This window comes from Pectinophora gossypiella, chromosome 2 (assembly GCF_024362695.1).
Source record: "Pectinophora gossypiella chromosome 2, ilPecGoss1.1, whole genome shotgun sequence".
In the NCBI taxonomy this organism is placed as follows: Eukaryota; Metazoa; Arthropoda; class Insecta; order Lepidoptera; family Gelechiidae; genus Pectinophora; species Pectinophora gossypiella.
In genome coordinates, this window is record NC_065405.1 from 17,305,651 (window position 1) to 17,327,799 (window position 22,149).

At 38.3% G+C, this 22,149-nt stretch overlaps 2 protein-coding genes across 2 annotated transcripts in view; one reads left to right on the plus strand and one right to left on the minus strand.

Annotated features, from left to right (window-relative positions):
• Nucleotides 1–22,149, minus strand: part of LOC126378021 (tripeptidyl-peptidase 2) — a 477,445-nt gene that overhangs the window by 119,934 nt on the left and 335,362 nt on the right. The window lies entirely within an intron of this gene.
• The window catches only part of LOC126375821 (probable G-protein coupled receptor 158), a 122,836-nt gene continuing 113,836 nt past the window's right edge, over nt 13,150–22,149 (plus strand). Inside the window, exons 1-2 of the mRNA XM_050022897.1 lie at nt 13,150–13,237; nt 15,775–16,575. Coding sequence (XP_049878854.1) covers nt 13,150–13,237; nt 15,775–16,575 — 889 coding nt within the window. The remainder of the gene's footprint in view (nt 13,238–15,774; nt 16,576–22,149) is intronic.

The window sequence follows — 22,149 nt, forward strand, 5'->3', positions numbered from 1 at the left end:
TAAACTTGATGACTGCAGGAAAATTCAAGCAGATCTAGACCGGCTTTCGATATATTATGCATATAACAGAATTAACGTGAATGTTGACAAATGCACACAAATTACCTTCACTCGTAAAAAGAAGCCAATACTGTTTGATTATAATATACATAACATTCTACTTCAAAGGGTTGTACAGTCTCGTGACCTGGGCGTTATTTTGGACAGCCAACTCTCCTTCAGCAAACACATTGACACGATTGTTGAAAAAGCCTATAAAAATCTAGGATTTGTTATGCGAGTCTGTAAGCCCTTTGACGACATAGCCTGCATTAAGATGGTCTATTATGCCTATGTAAGAAGTGTTTTGGAGTTTGGAAGCGTAATATGGAATCCACAATACAAAAAATATGTTGAAAAAATTGAACGCATTCAAAAAATTTTCATTAAACACCTTAATTATAGAGACAAAATAAAATTACCATCCTATGAGGAGGGATGCATATATCACGGCGTCAGTAATCTGAAGGATAGAAGAATACTACTGGACATGGCCTTTTTGCACGATATAGTTAACGCAAGTCTTGATTGTCCCGCACTTACATCATCTATCTCTCTTATCACGCCACAACGACGCCCTCGACATCCCTTACATAAAGTATTTCATATCCAGCTGAATCGCACAAACTACGGAAGCAACGATTTTACTTCACGAGCACTTAATGTTTATAATAATACATTTAGTGATTTTGACATTTATGCTTTATCGAAACCTTCTTTTAAGAAACTTGTACTCGAGAGGTTATCTAAATTATAAATTATAAGCACATAAATAACCATCATGTAGTTAAATCCATATTATATTTATAATATATACATATAATAATTAGATATATTGTGCTATTATGTTAATATGTATGTATTTATTTTGTTATTTCATTGTCTTTTGTATAGGTATAATACAATACAATATAATATAAAATACGTAAGTTAATGTTTTCGTAAGTAATTATCACACTATTACATCGCACTACACACATACACACACACACACACACACACACACACACACACACACACACACACACACACACACACACACACACACACACACACACACACACGCTAACACGGTTCATTTAAATTTGCATGTTATGATATCCTGTTATTGGCGAAGAAATTTTGTACATGTATTATATAAGTAAACAACTATTGTTAATGCTGTTGGATATCTAAATAAATAAATAAATAAATAAAATAAATAAATAAATAAATAAAGTGAACATGCTGGTTAGCTACTGCGATTTTAGCAGATTAGATTTTGGCTCAGGTAAGACGTTAGACGATTTCGGCAGGCTTATCTGAAGCCGTTTCAAATCGACTTATTGTCGTATGCATATATTGAAGAACGTAATGTAATCTTAATCTTATTCATTGCGAGTTTAGTCACACTTGTGTGGTTTTTGCGGGATTTGCAAATATTTATTTGTATATTTTAAATGTTATGTTTAATCCCGTGCTGTTTGGCTTTATTCCGACAGAAAAACAGACGTACATAGGTACCTAAATCACACAGGAGAAAGCCAATTTGCAATGAGGGACTTTATAGGTTACGTTCCTTAAAAGCAATATAGATGGCGCTGTTCAGATTTCCCTTTGTGTAATCTGCTCTCATGGATACCAGACTTATGCATCTAAATCTTCATTTTTGGTATAAATGATGACCCTTTTTATTACACCCACGCACATTTACACCTTCCACCCATTATTATTCTGATCAAAATAAAGAGAGACAAACGGCCTCCGTGGTCCAGTAGTTGAGCGTTGGGCTCACGATCCGGAGGTCCCGGGTTCAAATCCCGGTGGGGACATATCACGAAAATCACTTTGTGATCCAAGTTTGGTTAGGACTTTCAAATTCAAATTCAAAAATATCTTTATTCAGTAGGTAACATAGTTACACTTTGAATCGTCAATTTTTACATAACGAACGTCTCATCCGCCTAAAACTACTGCAGCTTCTCACAACCTGTATAGACTTTATAGTCTGATCACCTGATTGTCCGAAATTAAGATGATCCGAGCTTCGGAAGGCATGTTTAGCCGTTGGTCCCGGTTACTAGTTACTGATGCAAGTTACATGAGCCATGTCAGGGGCCTTTGGCGGTTTAATAGTAACCCTGACACCAGGGTTGATGGGGTTGGTAATCCACCTCACAACCCACACGATAAAAGAGAAGAAGAAAGTGACAAAGGAAACGGATGAAAGAAGAGTATATGTGGCAGACATGCGAATGTTAAGATGGATGTGTGGTGTGACTAGAATGAAAAAGATTAGGGATTAATACATAAGAGGAAGTCTAAAAGTAGCGCCGGACACTGAGAAATTGAGGAGCAAAAGGCCAGCTTGGTTTGGGCTTGTAATGAGGAGAGATGAAAGGCATATAACGAAAAATGTTATGAGGGTGAATGTGGATGGATATACGTAGGGGTAGTGCATGACCCAAGCAAGTGTGGATGAATTTTGTATGATGAATATATGTGGAAGGTGTGAGTACTTGTGCCGAGATGACGACTGACAGACATGAATGGAAGAGGAATACATGTTGTGCCAACCCCACCTAGAGTGGGATAAGGACAGGAGAATGATGATTAACTTTATGAATAATCACGAAATTACATAAATAATTAACAAAAATAATGCTATTTACTGCACTCGTCAAAAAGCCCGCCCCATTAACTTTATGTGATAAACAATAAATGTTGATTTTGCTGTGTAATATTTTTGTATAAATCCTTCATTAGGGTTCCGTAGCCTAATGGCAAAAAACGGAACCCTTATAGATTCGTCATGTCTGTCCGTCCGTCCGTCCGTATGTCACATCCACTTTTCCCCGAAACTATAATAGCTATACTGTTGAAACTTGATAAATATGTGTATTCTGTGAACCGCATTAAGATTTTTATGCAATGATAGAAAAAAAAAAACAATAAATTTTGGGGGTCCCCATACATAGAACTGAAACTCAAAAAGATTTTTTTCATCAAACCCATACGTGTGGGTAACTATGGATAGGTCTTCCAAAATGGTATTGATGTTTCTAATATCATTTTTTTCTAAACTGAATAGTTTGCGCGAGAGACACTTCTAAAGTGGTAAAATGTCCCCCCCCCCTGTTACTTCTAAAATAATAGGAGGATAAAACTAAAAAAAATATATGATGCATGCAAACTACCAACGAAAATTGGTTTGAACCGGATTCTAGTAAGTAGTTTTTTTTTATACATCATAAAACGTAAACCGTAATTTACTTTCATAGTTAAAACATCAAAAGTTACTACGAACTAAAAAAAAAACTTTTATATTATGTTACTTGCTGTTACTGAACCCTTCATGGGCGAGTCCGACTCGCACTTGGCCGCTTTTTTTTAATTTAGGAACAGTTTTAACCGTCTGTACTATTTATGCACGCGATTCTTTGTTTTTGCGTGACTCGAACTTTAATTTGTATAAATGGGATTTTGATCGCTTTTATTGTATCAACTATACCTAATCTGGAATTGTTCTTTCGTAATTTATGGAGTAGAGAACAATTTAAGAAACAAAAACAAAAACAAGTCTACATCATTTCCCTAGCGTTGTTCTGTATTTCCCAGGGTTACTTACCCTTTTTACAGAAGCTACTGCCTGTCTTACCTTCCTATCCGAAAGGAAAACCAGCCTAATACAAATTTAGGTCACATGCCTCCGAAATATTTCTCGGGTATGTGGATTTCCTCACGATGTTTTCCTTCACCGTTGAGCACGTATAGTCATTTATGATCCAAACGAAATTCTTTCAAACAAATACAATTCCTAATTAAGGTAAAAGTAAACTGCATTCTTCTGAATCGCACGCGCAATCAGATGTTTAGAGTTATCCGAATTTCGCTTACGTCATCTAATGGTTTTTATTTCGTAACGCGGACGATTTTTCCCCATAAACCCTTCACCTATTGAATTTCCTATTCTTTGACCCAAAAATGTTCCATATTTGGATGGGATATTTCATAGCACATTGCTCGTTTCATCAAGCTTAGAATTCGGCATCATTTTTCATCCTCCCGTTCTTAGTTATACTGAGTAATGTCCCGGATACAATTTGCCGTTTCATTTCACAATACATATATCATGCTAGAATGCTTATATCTACACGATAAGTTCTGCTTACGCATTATGGTGATGCTACACTGCAGCTATTTGGAGGGTTGTGTCCAGCAGTGACGTGTTCATTTTTTTTGACGTGAATTATTGTAGATTTGCCGCTGGCATTAACTATTTAGCCGGAGTGACTTGTAAAGGCTATTTATATGTTTTATTGTGACGTAACGCAAAGGCATTAACTGCTTGGCCGGACAAATGGGAAGCGCTGAGGGCTCTCACCCGGTGCAAAATTTAAGACAACCGGCCTCAAAGTGCCCTGTAGGGCGCGAACATCGGCTCAGGGCGTCGTCTGGGTGGATTATGCTTGAAAGATTTAATCGATTCTAGTGGGTTGATAGCGATAAGCGGTGACGGAAATCACCGACCACGGCGGCGGGATCGGTATCGGAGTTAGGTTAGTCTTTGCTACACTATTGTAAAGTAATCCCAGTGTGTTTATTGCGTCGCAACTCGCACCGTGTGGCACTGTGACCCGCTAGGCACTTTGCCAACTATATAAATAGAGTGCGATTCACAGATATTATTTACGAGGAAACCCATTTTTTTACGAGGAAATAAATTCATTATGTTATACTTACAACTTTAGTAATTCCACTGAAATAGAGAAAAATGTTTTAGAATGGATCCCGTACGCACACGTAGGTAAGTAAGTAATAGCAAACTCACAATTGCGTTTAGTTGCATTTCAGTAAAGAGTCATAAAAGTACCTACGCTTAATTAAGTACCTCCTCCCTCCTTGGAGCGTTGGGTTCACGGTCTGGAGGTAACGGGTTTGAATCCCGGTGGAAAAATATCACAAAAATCACTGTATGATCTCTTGATTGGTAAGGACATTACAGGCTGATCATGTAATTGTCCGAAAGTAAAATGATTCGTGCTTTGGAAGAGACATAAGTACGTAGTCGTTACATGAGCCATGTCAGGGCCCTTTGACACCAGGGTTGATGATGTTGGTAATCCACCCCAAAACCCACATGATAAAAGAAGAATGGGTAAAGGATAATTAAAGCACATAATAACGGGTTCTTACCGCGTTTAAATGGGAATATGAGACTCCCGATATTTCGACACTGTTGCAAGTGCCATGATCACGGGATGACTGATGAGATTGGAGTGGAGTAGGTAGAGCCATTAATATCGGGAGTCTCATATTCCCATTTAAACGCGGTAAGAACCCGTTACTATGTGCTTTAATTATGATAATAACCGCGTAAACTTAAAACAATGGGTAAAGGATGTTCTCATATAATATAGACTCTTTATTTTGTTATGTAGGTCATAAATATTGAAATTTTGCGCTTAAAATAAAATGTAGAGTAGGTTGCAGTAAATGCTTTCAAAAGACCGTTAGTTCATTGGTAATTGGTACAGTTCTCGGTGCCATTGGCACGTGGTAAATAGCATGTAAAATTCTGGTACAAAGCGGATTCAGTAACAATTTTAGCTTATAACTGCTGCTTGATAGTATAAGTAAGTAAGTAAAATATTTATTTTTCATAAAAAAATACAGAAAATTTTGTTACACTAAAACCCCACAAAACCAATTCCTCGGTTTGTCTGCGGGAGTGGAGTTCGTTCAGTTATTATGTCTTAAAATACTTACAGTTAACTTAAAGCTAAGAGATCTTTTTCATAAGATGTTTAAATAAAGATTTACTAAATTTATTTATATTGCACTCCTGACGTATGTCGACCGGCAGCATGTTGTACAGATACGGTATTCGTTTACGGAGTGTTCTGTCACCGAAGTAGTTGTTGACTCGTGGTACAACATACCTACCCGTCGACAAGGTCCGTGTACACTGGCCATGCTCAACAAGTTTTCTATGGTCTGGATTGCTATGGTTATTTAATATTAATAAATAGGTGTACTTTAGGCTAACAGGAAGTACGTTACAAATCTTAAATAGAGTATAGTCACGTAAACGCTAATAGCCTATACGTCTTAGTGACATCGTAACGAAAACTTTGAGGGATGATTCAGACCATGATTCTTAGTTGTAATCAAGTGGAATTTCTGTCGTTAAAGTATGGAACTGAACATAATTAAAAAAAAAACCACAAAAAATAGCATAAATTTTGCGACGGAAAATTTGCTGGGCACAGAAATCAGAAATCACAATACAAAAAATATATATAATAATAATAATATAATATAATAATAAAAGAATAAAAAAATGAAAAAAAAATATTTTAATAAAAAAAATAGAATATATATTGTTTATTCGCTCACAATTTTTTTTACATGTCTCCCCTAAATCAATCAAACACAAAAAAAGCTAGTTGAGTGTGAGTCCGACTCGCCTATCGAGAGCTCCGTACCAACTTGCGTAAATTACCAAGGATAACCTAAGAGAAGCTCTAATTTTGCCGTTGAAAAATAATTGTCTCCAGACATCGTTTGGGGTTATGTATACGTTTTTACAATACAATACCAGATAATATTTTAAATTAGTCAGGAAATAAATTTAAAGCTCATGTGAAGCTTACTTTGTGTAAAAAAGCTTATTATAAGATTAATGACTACCTAAATGATAAAAATGTCTGGTATTTAATGTGTTCCTCTAGTTATTAAATAACTTGTAATGTATATCCTCATTGGTTTTTAAAAGATGTGTTGCTGTTGCAGTTTGTTGTCATTTCTTCTCCTCAGCCATAACACCCTGCGATATGACGTAAATTCAAAAATGTTACATTGACCTTCAACAAGTTTATCCATGATAATTACGTTGAATAAATGATTCTGATTTCTGATTTCATCAACAAAGGCGACATTAGTTTCCCGACTGTAAATAAGTTTTTAGTTTGTTTTGATATAGGTAACAAAATAAAAGAAAAAGCATTTATTTCTCTTGATTTTTGTACAAAGCCTTTAGTCTGAAGAAGGCAATTGTTCAACCACTTTTATACAAGTGGATACTTTTTATACCTATAAGTTGGTAACTTTGATCTTTGTGACTTTGAGTATTTATTTACAAGTATCTCCTTTGGGTCTCTTTAAGTACTACACATATTGTGTTCTGTGGGGGGCTTTTGATACATTCAGACAGTCATGTTTTTTACATTGTTTTAAGTTTTCGCGGTTATTATCATAATTAAAGCACATAATAGATATTTAAGTATCTCAAATTAATGTAGATATTAATGTCATGGAATGATTGCTCTCAAGACTCTCTAACGTGCCAGCAAATTAAAAATATTTTGTCATCATATAATCAGTAGCGCAGAAGGTCGATTTTTGATTTGTTAATTTGGAAAATGACACTGACATTACGCGCCGAATTATTCTGATGACGTCATCCAAATTTATTTATTTAGATTCGACGAAATTACAATGCAAAAAGCGACCTAACAAAATATAATCGACCTCATTGGTTCTGTTATAGTCTTGTCAAAAAGCACTCATAGTCTAAGTACAATTAAAAACAAAACAAACACATATTATAAATAAAACACCTCCTCCAATACGTCACATCGAGGCAAGATGCCCAACAGGCTGCCAGCATTACCCCTCTGAATCGCCAGACTAATTCTTTGAAATTGTTTGTTTGTTTTGTTTTAATTCTCATAAATCTCTGATTCTGTTATAGTAATTATAATTCCATTTAAAACTGAAAATTCTGACAGTGCGTACATAAATAAATCAATGTAAAAATGTGTGTAAAATGTGCGTAAATTGTATTGTTTTCATGTGTTATGTCTGATTGTTGAAATTTTAGTTCCGTGCAATAAAGTATATTCGATTTGATTTGATTTGATTTGATTTGGTTTGGTTTGGTTTGGTTTGACTTGACTTGACTTGACTTGACTTGACTTGACTTGACTTGACTTGACTTGACTTGACTTGACTTGACTTGACTTGACTTGACTTGACTTGACTTGACTTGACTTGACTTGACTTGACTTGACTTGACTTGACTTGACTTGACTTGACTTGACTTGACTTGACTTGACTTGACTTGACTTGACTTGACTTGACTTGACTTGACTTGACTTGACTTGACTTGACTTGACTTGACTTGACTTGACTTGACTTGACTTGACTTGACTTGACTTGACTTGACTTGACTTGACTTGACTTGACTTGACTTGACTTGACTTGACTTGACTTGACTTGACTTGACTTGACTTGACTTGACTTGACTTGACTTGACTTGTCTTGACTTGACTTGTCTTGACTTGACTTGACTTGACTTGACTTGACTTGACTTGACTTGACTTGACTTGACTTGACTTGACTTGACTTGACTTGACTTGACTTGACTTGACTTGACTTGACTTGACTTGACTTGACTTGACTTGACTTGACTTGACTTGACTTGACTTGACTTGACTTGACTTGACTTGACTTGACTTGACTTGACTTGAATTGACTTGACTTGACTTGACTTGACTTGACTTGACTTGACTTGACTTGACTTGACTGGACTTGACTTGACTTGACTTGACTTGACTTGACTTGACTTGCCTTGACTTGACTTGACTTGACTTGACTTGACTTGACTTGACTTGACTTGACTTGACTTGACTTGACTTGACTTGACTTGACTTGACTTGACTTGACTTGACTTGACTTGACTTGACTTGACTTGACTTGACTTGACTTGACTTGACTTGACTTGACTTGACTTGACTTGACTTGACTTGACTTGACTTGACTTGACTTGACTTGACTTGACTTGACTTGACTTGACTTGACTTGACTTGACTTGACTTGACTTGACTTGACTTGACTTGACTTGACTTGACTTGACTTGACTTGACTTGACTTGACTTGTCTTGACTTGACTTGACTTGACTTGACTTGACTTGACTTGACTTGACTTGACTTGACTTGACTTGACTTGACTTGACTTGACTTGACTTGACTTGACTTGACTTGACTTGACTTGACTTGACTTGACTTGACTTGACTTGACTTGACTTGACTTGACTTGACTTGACTTGACTTGACTTGACTTGACTTGACTTGACTTGATTTGATTTGATTTGATTTGATTTGATTTGATTTGATTCGATTTGATTTGATTTGCGTACGTTGCGGAAGAATATTAGTCAGCTTCCAAAGCCTTGACAAAATACATCCAGAAGAGAATTAAAACAAAATGTACCTACATTTTTTATTAAATGTTTTGTCTCGTTTCTTGATAGAATGAATAGGTTTACTAAAATCATTAATTGAGATCCGTGGTAGCCCAGTAGGTAAAACGATTGCCTCTCACTTTGAGGCCGCAGGTTCGAATTCAGCACAGGCCTAAACCAATGATTGAAGAATTTGTTTTTGGATTCATGTTTGGATCATAAATGATTATCACGTGCTCAGCGGTGAAGGAAAACAACGCAAGAAAAGCCACATTCCCGAGAAATGCATTTTCGGAAGTATGTCACCTACCTAACCCGTATTGGGCTGGTTCCTTTCGCGAGTTGGAAGGTCAGACAGGCAGTTGCTTCTGTAAAAACTTGGACCTGGCAAATCTTCAGGTTTGGTAAGCGGACCCTGTGAAAAACAGGATAATGCTAGGGGATGATGATTTTTTTTATGATTTAAGAATAAGAATAAAATAAATTTATTGCCAGTAACAATTTAGGTACATTTGCTATAAGAACTGGGTAATTATGAATATAACGAATACGGGCAAAAGGGAAGGGCTCAGTTTGTGTTGTGATGAAATGATGGAGCCATGCTATGGCGCGCTTTTGTCTCGTTTCCTTATAGAATGAATACACATAACATTACCAGCCTATATACGTCCCACTGCTGGGCACAGGCCTCCCCTCAATCAACCAGATGGGATATGAAGCATACTCCACCACGCTGCTCCAATGCAGGTTGGTGGAGATGTTTTTACGACAAATAGCCGGGACCAACGGCTTAACATGCCCTCCCAAGCACGGAATCGTCTTACTTTTTCAAACAATCAGGTGATTCAAGCCTATTATATATATATATATATATATATATATATTATATATATATATATATATTATATATATATATATATATATATATATTATATATATATATATATATTAACACTGCAAGTATAAATTTGCCTCAGGAGGATGTAAATCTGGGTTTGATTTACCCTATAACAGCTCAAGAAATTAAGATCGCGCTAAATAAAATGTCAAATAAGAAAGCGTTGGGTCCGGATGGCATTCCAATTGAGGCATGGAAGTGTTTGGGTGATACCGGAGTCGTAATACTGGAGAATCTGTTCAACACCATGCTCCTGGAGACTAAATGCATGCCGGATGCTTGGAGGATGAGTACAATCATCCCACTTTATAAAGGCAAAGGAAGTCGCTATGAATGTAATAATTACCGAGGTATAAAATTAATGAGCCATACCATGAAGTTATATGAGAGAATCATAGATAACCGTCTCCGTCAGGAATGCTGTCTCTCTCAGAATCAGTATGGTTTCGTCCCAGGGCTCTCAACTATTGATCCAATCTTTGCAATGACCGTGGTTACTGAAGAGCACAGAGCAAAAGATGAACCCCACTACATTGCATTCCTTGACATGGAAAAGGCTTTTGACCGTGTGCCCCGAAATACAATATACTGGAGTCTCAGAAGGAAAAATGTTCCCGAGGCATACGTCACCATCGTAGCCGACATGTACAAGGATGTCCGCTCTTTTGTACGAACTACAGTAGGAGTCACACAATCCATCCCCGTGACTGAGGGTGTTCATCAAGGTTCAGTACTCAGTCCGTATTTGTTTAGTCTCGTACTCGATACCCTCACTGAAGATGCTCAGAAAGTAGCCACATGGACCTACATATATGCAGATGACGTAGCGATTTGCACATCAAGCCGACAAGAACTGGCGAATGCCCTCGCAGCGTGGAAAAGTCAGTTGCAGGCAGGTGGGCTGGTACTTAGTGTAGCTAAAACCCAATATATGGAATGCAACGTCAAGAACCCTAGCGCTGACCCTATAGTGGTAGATGGACAAGTTGTTCAACAGTGCGAGGAGTACAAATATCTGGGGACAATAATCTGCAGTTCCGGAAATTTGGAGAGCAACATACAGCACCGTATATCAGCAGCCTGGCTCAGGTGGCGTGAAGTTACTGGCGTTACCTGTGATAGCCGAATGCCTGTAAAGCTGAAGGGGCTTATCTATAAGTCAGTAATAAGACCTGTCTTAACCTATGGAAGCGAGACGTGGGCCGTAACGAAAAAACATGTCCAGTCCATCCAAGTTGCAGAGATGAAGATGTTACGTTGGATGTGCGGCGTGACGAGGCTCGACAAGATCCGCAACGAGTATGTGCGCGGTAGCCTCGGTGTACGTGACGTGGCTGACAAACTGCAAGAAAACCGGCTGCGTTGGTATGGGCATGTTAAAAGAAGACCGCCTGAGTATATTGGCAACGTGGCACTCGACTTCAATATTACTGGTCAGCGACGTAGAGGAAGACCTAAGCTGAGATGGTTGAGTGTCGTGGAGAAAGACATGGAGAGTTGCGGGTTATCCGAAGACGATGTCCAGGATAGAGCAAAGTGGAGGAAGAACAGTAGGAAAGCGGACCCCGGCGCAAGACGGCGGGATTCACGCTAGGAAGAAGAAGAAGAGGTGATTCAAGCCTGAAAACTCCTTACCAAACAAAGGATAGTCTCACAAAGTGATTTCGAAAATGTCCCCATCGGGTATCGAACTCGGACCTCCAGATCGTGAGCCTAACGCTCTAACTACAGTCATAATGACTTTAAATAGAATTAAGTAAATTGTAAATGTAAAATAGGACATAACAAACAACTGTTGTAGTTTGTAATAAAAAAAAAGATGGAAAATGTAATTGTCAAGTGTGTTTTCTCTCCCACCCTAGAATAAGAAATAGAATAGGTATAAGTATGAAAAGAATGAAAGATGATGAATAAAAGTGCGAGAGGAATAAATGCGAGAACTTGTATGGTACTAGAGGACTGGAATGGATGAGTGAGAGTGTAGGGCCCAAAAAAGGGCAGGCCTAGAATTTAAGTAGGAGCACGTAAGCTATGTTTGTATACCGATGACCCTGCCTTTCTTGTGTGGCAGGGGAACAAGGAAAAAAAAAAAAAACACTCTAACTACAAGACCACGGAGGCTGTTATACAATGAATAAGTTTCCTAAATTAACAGCACGCTATGATAGCCTTTTTGACGTTTGTCCCGCTCTTCAAGTTCCGTATTAATTAAAAATTACTTCAAAGAAACAACTAGGTCTGCTATATTGTGTTCATCAAGTTTCATATTAATTTACTTATAACTAAATTGGCGGAGCAAATTGGATAGTTTTCTAGATCAAAGATAAATTTATGAAATTTTTGATTACTAAGGGTGTACGTTCAGAGAGGGTGGTTCTGCCAGATATCTGCCCGGTACTGGTCGGTAGAGAACCGCTACGGGTATGCGACCCCGAACTGCTCTAGCTACTACTGTCACCCCCCTCTTCCTCCTGTGGCAGTAGTATTGCGGCACGTTGGGTGGTGGATATGGTATCCCGACGTGCCGGCAGAGTAGGGAAATGACTGGTGATGACGATGATAAAGTAGAAGCAACAGCAAGCAGGAATATATAGTTTATTAAGAACACTTAACAAATATACATAAGTAGTTCACAATATACACATTTCACACGAGGAGGGCACTGAGGAGGGTTTCAGAGGGCACGGCCCTAAACAGTATAATACACTTGTTGTTTATATGAAGGTCAGGGATGCAGTGCGTCAAAAAATAGTAAAATGAAAGAAAATGCGAATGGAATGGAATGAGAATTTCGTAATTTAAAATGATGATGGTCAGAACAAAAGGCCAGTATGTGCAGAGTTTGTACTCTGCTACAGTATCCTTTTCCCCCTTCCTCACCACTCCTATTACGGATGTCTCCCGTTAAGATCGACCGATGATCCCTAAAAAAAAACCTAGCTTGCTAGCTTTCGGTCCGCAGCGTTAGAGGCCTTGCTAATGCTGATGCCGTTCCTACCGCTCTCCGATCGGAGCAGCTCCCCGTTCCATTGGATACAGGGCGGTAGGGGCAAGAGTGCACCTGTGTTCGCGCGTACACTGTCCTTAGGAAGGACTAAATAAGGACAGATGTAAAGGTGACAACGTTATTATTTTTTCTATGTAACTTACATACATACATAAACTCACGCTTATTTCTCACCGGGGTAAACAGAGACTATGGAATTCAATTTGCCTTGATCCTGACACACTTCTCTTGCTTCCTCCACATTCATCAATCGTTTCATACACGCACGGCGGTTTAGATTAGATCATACTAAACGTTTTCTATTTAAGTTATAATGAGTTTTAATAACCGTCGCTCGGTCTACGTTTGTTGAAGTTAAGCAACTTTCGCAAAGACCGGTCATAACTTGGGTGACCACAAAAAAAAAGTTTTCATCTCGAGCTCCTCCGTGCTTCGGAAGGCACGTTAAGCCGTTGGTCCCGGCTGCATTAGCAGTCGTTAATAACCATCAATCCGCACTGAGCCCGCGTGATGGTTTAAGACCCGATCCCCTATCCATCCATAGGGAAGGCTCGTGCCCCAGCAGTGGGGACGTTATGGGCTGATGATGATGATGAGTTTAGATAAAGACAATAATAAGTGTGACATTTTGTCATGTTTTTCTATGAAGTCACAGGTTGCTTTTTCATACAAATTCCACTGTAATTTCGTGTTTTGACGTTTAGTAAAAAGTAACAAGCTGCATGGTCAAATCATTCAATCTTGAATAAATTAAAAATACATAAACAAGTACATTCCATTCAACTACAATTGTAACAACACACATATTATTAAAAACAAATTTTAAAATAAGAATAAAAGCTATAAATAAAAAAGTCTTCCAGTTCACCACATCGAGGCAAAGTCCCTAGACTGGCCACGTTGCCTCTCTGCACCGCCAAACTGACCCTTGAAAAGTAACTGATTTGACTAGTTGGAATGTACCTTATTGCTGTACTTTACAATATCGAAACAGCCATCAAAGCTTGTCGCTTGGTTAGAGCTATAATAATAATAAAAGTTTATTTCGGACTTATAAAAAAACATCCATATTTGTTAGTAACATTACAAACTTAAATCTAGTATTAGTAACAAAGAAGTAATCGAGGCCGGTTGGACCCCCGATGGCGGCAGACTATATTTACTTGACTGCGTGCAGTCGTATCCATCGGGCCAGCAACCGTGAGTCCCACCGGTCCGCCATCGCGCGCAGGATGGTGTTGGGGCTGTCGCGCATGCAATAATAGTTTTGTCTGTAAACAAAATCACAAGCGATTGACGAATAAAACCTTAACCGGAACTTATTGAATTTACGCTACATAGGGCAAAAGTCGCGTTGAAACAAAATTGCTACCAATAAATAATGTTGGCTATCAATTCGCGCCTTCGAAGTAATGAAACTCGCTATTTGTCCCCCCCATAAACAGAATCCCCTTTTATGGGGGGATTCGGGAGATTTTACAAGCTTGTTTCTTGCGAAATCCTCCTTACGCGAAAAACGTCTTTACATACATCCATATTAAAAGAACAAGTAACATTTGAGGAGCTCGGTGGCGCAGCGGTAAACGCGCTCGGTCTGCGATTGTTGAAGTTAAGCAACTTTCGCAAAGGCCGGTCATAGGATGGGTGACCACAAAAAAAAAGTTTTCATCTCGAGCTCCTCCGTGCACGGCACGGCTCCGGAAGGCACGTTAAGCCGTTGGTCCCGACTGCATTAGCAGTCGTTAATAACCATCAATCCGCACTGGGCCCGCGTGATGGTTTAAGGCCCGATCTCCCTATCCATCTATAGGGAAGGCCCGTGCCCCAGCAGTGGGGACGTTATGGGCTGATGATGATGATGATGACATATGATATACCTCGCGCGAATAAAGGAGAAAATTGCGTAATAGTAATCTACGGCAGGTGATAAAATACAGCTTCTAAAAACGCGGACGTTTTAAAAAAAATAACCCTTTTCCTTCCATATACGTCCCACTGCTGGGCACAGGCTTCGCCTTAATCAACCGGAAGGGATATGGAGCACACTCCACCACGCTGCTCCACTGGGGGTTGTTGAAGGTGTTTTTACGGCTACTAGCCGGGGCCAACAGCTTAACGTGCCCTCCCAAGCACGGAATCGTCTTACTTTTTCAGACAATTAGGTGTTCAAGCCTGAAAAGTCCTTACCAAAGGACAGTCTCACAAAGTGATTTCTACAATGTCCCCATCGGGAATCGAACCCGGACCTCCAGATCGTGAGCCTGACGCTCTAACCACTAAACCACGGAGGCTGTTCCTTAAAGAGAACAAATTGTATCGACGCGTCTAATAAAAATTCTTCAACGTCCGCCTGTTTGTCTGTTCCTGCTAATTACAAAGCAGCTAATAAATTCCCGTCACTTTACTAAATTACCTCCGCTAGTGACTTACTTCCATTAAATATGTCAGTGTGGACATAACGTTTTACGACTGAGAACAATCCAATCCTTGGAATAAATATTCATAGTCTCAGATTCCCAGTGTAATCCCTTCTGACTCACACAAGAATAATAAAAGAACACTTCAAATGTTATGTTCTAATAAAAGCTTATCTCTTGTTTCAGAAAGTATCGATAAATCTGGAGAGGATCCGGTGGTATCAGCTTTAAGGCCATATGGAGCTCCGGATGATGACGGTGCCAGAGATAAAGAGATACTAGCATTCCAGAAATTGTTTGGAAATTTCTCAGGAAGACCTACTGGGCTGCCAGTGACAAGTCCTCAGAAACAAGACAACATCGAGGTTTCCTTGACAGACCACCTCGTCAACGTAGAGCGTAGTTATGACAACAACGAAACCCAAAGAATAAGCATGGAAGACATTATGAGTACTGAAGTGAAAGACAATGACACAGTGAGTGAAAATAACGTGACAGATACAAAACCAAGTGTTCACGAAGACGTTGTTACTAAGTTCCTTAGGTTGATAGAGACTCAACATTTGTTAGGAGAAAATTGTACTGCTGGGACCGCTTTAAATTTAGGTGAAGGTGTTGTGGATAGATATGCTCAAGAACGTTTTAGGATAGAAGCTGATGTTGCTGTGAATAGAGCTAACATGTTAACTAGACTGTGGAAGTACGCCGGTCCTTCCGTAATGCATAATGAATACTTGTTACATGCCAGTGTGTTCTCTATGGTAGAATTTGATGATGATATATTCGCCGCTGGGAATTGTTATGATCAATATCAGTATAAGGACTACCAGTTGTTTTGTCCGTTCGCGTATAGACTGCCTGAAGGGCTGATTCTGGCGAAGGATTTGGCTGTGGAGTACAAATATTTGAGTAACACTTCAGAGTGGTTCTACATAGCGCGTAAGAACGCCGAGCGAGTGATCAGAAACCACAATCAGTTTGTTAAAGGTAAGAAAAAAATATCATTTATTTAAAGTACCTAAATATAATGTTCACATATTTATTAGAGAACGTATTTACTTATGGTACATATCATACATGAGTCATGTCAGGGGCCTTTGGCAGCTCAATAGTAACTCTAACCAGAGTTGATGAGGTTGGTACTCCACCTCATAACCCACACGATATAATAAGTCCGTCATAGAATGAAGAATTCTACTTATAGATAGGTAACTCTCCGCCCCGTACCGACTATCGGGCGTTGACTTCGAAAACCAATGAGTATGCTGGATGCAGGATAACTGTATAGTTTTATCTGAAGTTCCTTGCAAGGAGTGAGTTATAGGCGAGGACTTTGCCTGCAGTGAGAAAGTAGATACCATGTTTGTGCAAGTGTTGGTATCATAATTATTGTCTTAGGAAGGCGCCAGTAAAATCAATACATTGTACATATTAGCCTGTCAAAAACATAGAAGCAGGGATTTGGAATTAATTATCCCCATATCATTCAAATTGAAAAGTAATGTCTAAAGTCATTCAAGAGATTTAATTAAGCCCGCAAAAAGTTTTCAATATATAAAAAACAAGACCAGACATTACCCACCATCAGATGGGAATAATAAATGCCAAGGAGAGAGAGAGAGAGAAGACCAGACATTACCCGTTGAAAAATATAAAAGCGTAATTCCATAAGCTGAGGCAAGTTGCGCCCGCGTAGTCGGCGCTAGATAGATTACAAATACTCGTAATTTTTTTAAGTTAGACCTGTCATTTTCTCATCCGCCGAAAAGGAAAGGGACAGGCCAAAAAATATGCAACCACGTTTAACAAAACAATTTTACACAGAAATATAAAAATCCCTCCCAAAATTTGATATTGGCCAATGATCCGATAGAATTAAGTTGACAGCACATGTCAAACGGGTTGCATATCAGCGATGCCTATTTTATTTTCTCGGATTATTCATTTATTCATTTTAAAATTAACAGTTGTCAATCATCGGGCCCTTTCATTTTGAGCGAGTAAGAAAATGATGGATATAACTTTAAATAAATATAGGAAATGTCTACAGGAATCGGGGCCAGTGTTTGATAAAATATCAGGTGAAAAGCTAAAGTGTCGTGTTTTTTTTACACAACGTGTATTTTGTCATTTAGATTCTGAGAAATTTTAAGTCTAGGAATAATATTTAAATGACACATTAAGGAAAATACCCAAGTATGTTGCAGACGACAAAATCCCTTAACAGACTTTGTTCAACTGTCATTTTAAAATTCTTTTTTGTCCTCAATTTATGTCCTCTAGAGGGCGCCACATTAATTTTACGCAACGTTATATAGTATTTAACCACCGGACGATCAAGACGCTTCTAGTGACACCTCATTTGTTAAATTCTGGCAGGGGGTTTAGAAGTTACGTGGTAACACACATACACACACAGCGATCAAACACATAACTCTCCTTTTTGCTTCATCGCAGTCGAGTAAATATATCACCGCAGAAGAATGTAAACAATCAACCAAAGTAAGATCTCTTGAGACAAATTAGGATGGAAAATATAACGACAGTGAACGATGGTGCTATTTAAATGATAAAAAGTCCCGTTACAGTTATTCAACAAGTTTTACGGTCTAACTGTTATGGAAATTTTACCCAATAAGCTTTTTCCGAATCTGTAAAAGGAAGAAATTGTCTTTTGATGTCGTTTTTGATTCAAATACCGGTGACGAACTCGATAAATTCATATCGCATTATTACAAAAACTCGTGAAGCCGTGGTAGCCTAGTTGGTAAAACGCTTGCCTCTCACTTTGAGGTCGCAGATTAGAATCCAGCACCTAAACTAATGACTGTCGAATTTGTCTTCGAATTCATGTTTGGATCATAAATGATTACCACATGCTCAGCGGTGACGGAAAACATCGCAGGAAACCAACATTGCTGAGGAATGCATTTTCGGAGGTATGTGACCACTGTATTAATCTGGTTTTCCCTTCGCGAATTGAAAAGTCAGACAGGCAGTCGCTTCTGTAAAAAAACCGGACCTGTAAAATCTTCAGGTTAGGTAAGCGGACCCTGTGAAAAACGGGATAAAAATGAAGAGTTAAGATAATAAAAAAGTAAAATAAAGAAGGTTCAAATGGCCACGCCGTCATAATAATATAATTTAAAGCTTAATGATAAGCCATGATAATTCTGAAGCACTAGTGGAGCACTGAATAGAAGAAAGATGTTGGAAAGAGCAAATGAGCGTGACACGCGCGACATACGTTGGAGCAAATAGTTCATACTCCAAGATTGCACTCCACTTGTCCACAAACTTTTCGACACACGGAGCTTCGCGATCGTATATTAAAAGGTAGTGCTGCATTATAACCTGCAGGACAAAAAAACAAATATCGAATCATGCAAGGAGATGTGTGACGCTCTGTCGCGGGGCAACCACCTCAAATTCTATTGAAGAAGATATAGATTAATGTACGTACCATGTACATAGAGAACGTGAAAAGATTTTATGTGTACGTGCTATAATTAGAAAGAAAACAACAAATTAAAGTGGCTTCGATGGAGAGCATACCTCCTTATCACAGAAAAGCTAAAAACCTTACTAGAATCGGCTATTTAGTAAAAAATACTTTTGTGTGCAGTATCTTACGAAAACAAATGATAAAATTGCAGCCTATCACATAAAATATACATTACCGGTAAAGTGGCTATGAGAACCAGTAGAGCTATCGAAGTTATCTGTTTGCAGGAGTATTAGTAAATAAGCAAAAAAGAATAAAATAACTCAAAACCCCCGACTTAACCCAATTATTATGTAACGAAATATTATAATAGACTTATAAATACTTTCTAAAGAAGATTTGATATCTCGAGAAATCAGTAATAGATATAATTTTACCATAATACATAACCGAGGAATATCCATCGGGTTGACCGGCGATAGCGGTTCTCATACAAAATGCGCGTTAGGGCCTTTCCATACTCTTTCTTCTATTCCGTCCGTTAGACTGCCTAGTCTAGACCTAAATCGTCCTAAATTTAATCATGGTATATTCTTCTAACTCTTCCTCTTTGAGGAACTTCTACTTCTGCCACTTGCATCCTCTTTATTATTGTGACTAGTATGTAGTTCTTATGCTTACATTTCTCAATTTACCATTTTTCATCTTCCAATCTGGGGTAAGAACCCCACTCATACTTCTCAATGCTTTCATTTTGACTTTCTAATAAAATAAAATATAACATCTGTGTGTGCCGGTTGATTGAGGAGAAGCCTGTGCCCAGCAGTGGGACGTATATAGGCTGTGTATATAATATATGTATGTATAACATCTATGAATATATATACACATACATACATACATAAACTCACGCCCGTAATCCCTAATGGGGTGGGCAGAGCCACAAGTAATCAAAGACAACTAAAAAAAAAATAATAATAAATAAAAATAATAAATAATGAATATACATATAATGAATATATATTTTTAAGAATAATATCTATTATAATATACTGTTCTTATTCCTATTCGATTCTAACATGAGGAAGCAATTTCCAGGCTTATTGCCTGTCGTTCAAGGTCTTATGTCGAAGATATGGGTAAGGGATGACGAGCGGCTGACAGATTTCTTAGGGTGTGCCCACATTGAAAAGCACTGCCTTTGTTCAAGTTTATTCATAATATTGCAAGCGATGAAAAATTTTCGTAATTGGGCCAATTCCCAAAATAGCCAACTTGTTGAAACAAACTTCTCGCAAAATACACAATACATAAACTCACGCCTAGAGCCACAAGTAATCAAAGGCAACTTGACAGCCACTCCTTGACATCCATTCTCAAAATGAATAATTAAAATAATTAGCAACATTTGGAATATTCATACAAATATGTACCTAATCATTAAATCACAAGAAGTAACTTCGTTAAAAACTACTACTAAGTGTTATAAAACTAAATATTTTGAATGTGTTTTATAAGCCACTGTATATTTACAACGCCATAGGCTACCAGTAGTATGTTATTGGGCATTCTAGACCATCGAAGTGAAGGGATTCGCGAAAATGTTCTTGGGCATTCTAGACCATCTTCGTTCAGTCGGATCGCTCGAGCGCCAACGCGCTATCGCGCGCGCTCTCGCGGATCCCTTCACTTCGATGGTCTAGAATGCCCAAGAACATTTTCGCGAATCCCTTCACTTCGATGGTCTAGAAATACCCAATAACATCGATGGTTCTTAATATTACGATCAATCGGTTAGCAACTACAACACTCACCAGTATAGCTCGAGTCATCATGGGATTTCATATCACTGTATTTAATATCACAAGTATAATATCACTTAGAAAATTATTTTGGTCTGTCCGTGTTCGAATCAAGTTTTTTCCTGTAAGTCAAATTCATTAGCAGATTGCTTCATGTCTCTATACAATTTGCTGTCCTGTCATCCAATACCAGATTGGCTCAACGATCTCCAGAATTATGACATAAAGTGATAATATAATTTGAGACTCACAAAGTACCATACGAAAATATCAGAAATTCTATCCAGATTGGCGCGAGTCGTCATTGAATTCAAGAACAGCTTCGGTCCTGTCATTTAATACCAGATTGGCTCAACGATCTCTAGAATTATGACATAAAGTGATAATATAATTGAGACTCACAAAGTGCCATACGAAAATATCAGAAATTCTATCCAGATTGGCGCGAGTCGTCATTGAATTCAAGAACAGCTTCGGTCCTGTCATTTAATACCAGATTGGCTCAACGAACTCTAGAATTATGACATAAAGTGATAATATAATTGAGACTCACAAAGTGCCATACGAAAATATCAGAAATTCTATCCAGATTGGCGCGAGTCGTCATTGAATTCAGGAACAGCTTCGGTCCTGTCATTCAATACCAGATTGGCTCAACGATCTCTAGAATTATGATATACTTAAAGTGATAATATAATTTGAGACCCACAAAGTACCATACGAAAATATCAGAAATTCTATCCAGATTGGCGCGAGTCGTCATTGAATTCAAGAACAGCTTCGGTCCTGTCATTCAATACCAGATTGGCTCAACGATCTCTAGAATTATGATATAAAGTGACGATACAATGTGTGACCCAAAAATTACCACAAGGATGTCAGAAATTCTATCCAGATTGGCGCGAGTCGTCATTGAATTCAAGATCAGCTTCGAACCTGTCATTCAATACCAGATTGGCTCAACGATCTCTAGAATTAGACATAAAAGTGACGATACAATGTGTGACCCAAAAATTACCACATGGGTGTTAGAAATTCTATCCAGATTGGCGCGAGTCGTCATTAAATTCAAGAACCGCTTCGGTCCTGTCATTCAATGCCATATTGGCTCAACGATCTCTAGAATTAGACATAAAAATGACGATACAATGTGTGACCCAAAAATTACCACATGGGTGTTAGAAATTCTATCCAGATTGGCGCGAGTCGTCATTAAATTCAAGAACAGCTTCGATTCTGTCATTCAATGCCAGATTGGCTCAACGATCTCTAGAATTAGACATAAAAGTGACGATACAATGTGTGACCCAAAAA